This window comes from Sphaeroforma arctica (genome assembly GCF_001186125.1).
Source record: "Sphaeroforma arctica JP610 unplaced genomic scaffold supercont1.357, whole genome shotgun sequence".
In the NCBI taxonomy this organism is placed as follows: domain Eukaryota; class Ichthyosporea; order Ichthyophonida; genus Sphaeroforma; species Sphaeroforma arctica.
The window spans coordinates 27,296-31,283 of NW_014040201.1; the positions used below are offsets into that span (position 1 = coordinate 27,296).

A 3,988-nucleotide genomic window follows, 5' to 3' on the forward strand; every position below is an offset into this window, starting at 1 on the left:
TGTGTGTGTGTGTGTGTGTGTGTGTGTGTGTGTGTGTGTGTGTGTGTGTGTGTGTGTGTTAGTGTGTGTGTTGTGTGTGTGTTTGTGTGTGCGTTTGTGTGTGTGCGTTTGTTCATAGATAAAATGACGCTTGATGCGTGCGATATATATGAATTTGTATAGACAAACTTACGCTTTACGCTACTACTGGGTGCTGTCATAGCAGCAACTCTAGCACACCAGTATGGGACTAATTAAAGTGCAGCCATGTGATGCTTTTGATAAATATAAAATTTTCATATCTCTCCGGTAGGAATTTGAACTTCCATTTTTTTAAATTTGATCCCAGATTTGGCGCGCAATTTGAAATTCCACAATACAGTCCCATATTTAGTTATTTATTTACATAGCGTCAAGACTCGTGACATATGTATTCATGAGTCATAGCCACATAGCATAGCCAGGTGATAGCCAGCTATTAGAGAGAGCCAAACAACAATAAGCTTTGATTTTGGTTTCATAGTAGGGTTCACGACTTCAGGGTATCGGCATGGCCTATACTTATTTTAGGGAGGAGGTTTATGGTATCGGCCTATTGCATACAAGCCAAACATCCATAGCCCCCTCTAATTTGACAAATTTAAGAGGGCTATGCCTATCGGGTACATAACGTATCTCATACTCTCAGTCTCTACTATATGTATGGGTATCTACCAAATGGAAGCATATAGCAGCCTAAATAAATTGAAACATATTAGAAGACTACGAGAGGAAACATTTAAAAAAAATTGACAGTAAAGCGATACAAAGGATAGCCCGTATCATATTCCCGAAGGTCATGGAAAAGCCTCTTTCACTAATGACAGGCACAGAAGCGTAGCCATAAACCGAAGCTCAGTGGATGGATACTAGGAATCTTGCCTGTGAAGATTACAGATTGAAGATTTGTGGATAGATGCGATGAGCAGGTGTAACGAATGCGTTTGGATAACCACAGCAGTGCCGTTATCTACAATACTTCTCGAGAGACTGTCGATACAAGTGGAATAATGATACATCATGATACATAGGCTTGATTACGCAGCTTTAAGCACACCCACGCATAGTATTGCGAGCCAAATAAGCACACCCAGATACACTCCAATTTAATAAAGGTGACACATACTATTCACGTGCATGTAAATGTACACGTTCAACTCGATTCGCAAACTTTATTTGCGCTTATACCTACTGTGGAGATATGACGGGGAAAAACCAATCATAGTCTACTTTTATTTTCATATAGTAAAGTCGCTAGTTGTTTAATTTATTATTTAGTTGTGTTCCTTATTTAGTTTTACTCGTAGAGGTTGGTCTGCATAGTGCATACTCACGACTGCCAGAGTGCAGCATTTCTCGGCGTGCTCCCTTCTCCTAAACCGAGCACTGGAATACCAAGCGGGGCCAAAGGTATGTACTCCAGACCTGAATTGGGGGCGATGCAAATCGTTCGCATCATTAAGGTTTCGCAAACAACGGATTCGAACCCTAACGTTCAAGAGACCGCAAGAAGTAAGAGTATAATTCAACATATAACACATAACAAGCAGCAGATAAAGGGCAAATCAATCAACATTAGAGTGAAGTAACGTACCATTAAAGCAGCATAAACCAACGCCTGCAAGGCTAGACTGGTCATATCCCGTGTACCGTCCTCGTACTCGGTCAATTGCTTCCCAGCCTTATCTAACGCAACCACTGTAATCAGCCCCACTAGACATAGATGCAGAGGCATTGGAGGGTTTTCCACACAGTCCAGTGGATTGAAGGCCTCTAACAGGTGACTGACAGCGAGACCTAGAATATCAAGTAGCAAATGATTTGATGGTGAGTATTTGCATTAACGTCCCAGCCAGATTATCTATATTCAAAACACATACGAATGTAGCGCGAACTGAGAATACACAGACCAAGTATCAAAGTGAACTAAAGTACATCGTAAATACCGAGTGAGAATCCAGCCCCGCTGACGCCTTCGTATACCATGGCCAATTTCACTCGTCCGTTGATGTCGGCTGTGGAACATGACAACTAAAAGTAAGTGACCTTCAACAGTGTAGAGAGTTGAATATGGTATGACGACTACAAGTACGGCAAGTGTGGAACTTAACTCGAAAACGCATCGAGCATGTCTCTGTTCGAATAAAAAACAACGGAAGTCGAATCTGAAAGATTGATATCGGAGATTCAGAAACAGTCCACACACACGACCAACTTGCCTGCTAGTTTGATCACTCCCGTGAATGCGACTAGGGCCCAGGTGATGAGTATTGTTGCCTCAATGAACGATCCACGTTGGCCGGACTTCAAAACATAATGTTCATTCAGGATATCCGTCGCCAGCAAGACGGTGCCTAAAATACAGCCGCCGACTACGTCATGCAGAAAGTGGGCACCTTCGGCAGTAATTGTTTGTAGATGAGAATGTTTTCTTGCTATTGGGGTTGATTAGTGTGTGCGTGTTTCTCAAACGACATTCAATTCAGGTAGAGGCAAGCTGGAAGCTGGGCACAAGCCGCGGTTACCCATTCGAAAGTGGGTCGGATAGCTTCAAGATATAAAATTCAAATTTACAAACCTGAAATAAAGAGTGTAAGACACTCTGGTGATTAGCTTACCTGTGTACACCCTAGAGTAGGCTACTAAGATAGTCATCACGGCCCATAATGTGAAAGTGAATACTCCACCAACATGCCAAGCTAGAATACCCCAAACCACGTATAATCCCATCACATGGCCACTTGGGAACCCATACGACGTCTCCAATGTTGGGTCTAGAGTTTTGATCTGGTTTAAAATCGTGTGCACGTGATGTATTAATAAAAAATATGGAGAGAAAAATCTTTGTTGAGGATGTATGGCTGATTATATCACTCTATGCGCAAAACGCGTCATTTGTGAGGTTTTCCAACGAAAATCACACACCTTGTCATCCATCCAGTAGGGACGTGGGCCTTTAAGATAAGCCTTTGCCAATCCATTGACGCAGAGCATCTCGGAAGCGACGAAGGATAGCCTCCACCCGATATCACCAGCTGAAGTGGGTCGCACACCATCGTGAATTTACCGCAGTAGTTAGAAATCAAGGCGAGAAAAAAACGCCGAAATGTCTTGATACGAAAACGATAATCCATTATAAGCTTGATAATAAGTTTTTCACGATACAACGCTAACGTCATCAGGTATAAATAGTACCGAAATGCGTGCCCAACAATCGTGAATAGAAAATTACTATAAAAAAAGCACAGTCATTACAAACTGGAAAGCAAATCGCCCAATGCAACTTGCGCGTGACAAATATAGCTAAGCAAACGAGAAAAAAATACTTACGCATCATCCATCTGGCGTAGATGTTCATGAGGAGGGTGACAAGTCCACTACCGACCATGGAAAACAGTGGTACACCAGAAAGTGGGTAGTGCGTCTGTAAGGTTTTAATAAGATCGCCTAGAATAATAATAAAAACAGGAAAGATAGTACGAAAACTTTATTTCAATTCTCCATCCGCGAACTTGAGTTAAGATCTCGTTTTCTAAATTATATTACACAAATTTGTATACAACGACGTGCAATTATCACCATCAGTGTGAAATTGCAACTAAATCAAATCGTTGGGCGCGGCCAGTACTTACGATACACATAGAAAACCAATCAATGAGTGTAATCTATTAATGTGACCATGTTTGTCATCTGAAAGTCATCAATAACAGACTCCTACAATAATAACCAAACGATGCAAAAAAAATACTTATATGATGTGAAAAATACATACAAACATGCATACATACATGCATACATACATATATACATACATAAATACATACGTATACACGTACACATATAAATCTAAATATACGCATATATATATATATATACATATACATATATATATATATATATATATATATATAAATATATATATATATATATATATAATATATATATGTGTGTGTGTCTGTCTGTATGTGAG

The 3,988-nt window shown here is 40.3% G+C and overlaps 1 protein-coding gene across 1 annotated transcript; it reads right to left on the bottom strand.

Moving 5' to 3' along the window:
- Window positions 1–1,177: 1,177 nt before the first annotated feature.
- On the bottom strand, window positions 1,178–3,858 carry SARC_05545 (hypothetical protein; the record flags this gene model as incomplete). Its single annotated transcript, XM_014300591.1, has 8 exons — window positions 1,178–1,443; window positions 1,613–1,815; window positions 1,965–2,033; window positions 2,238–2,414; window positions 2,637–2,805; window positions 2,944–3,053; window positions 3,349–3,465; window positions 3,843–3,858. 8 exons carry the CDS (start codon window positions 3,856–3,858, stop codon window positions 1,393–1,395), a joined length of 912 nt encoding a protein of 303 aa, XP_014156066.1. The 3' UTR covers window positions 1,178–1,392.
- Between the last annotated feature and the right edge of the window lie 130 nt (window positions 3,859–3,988).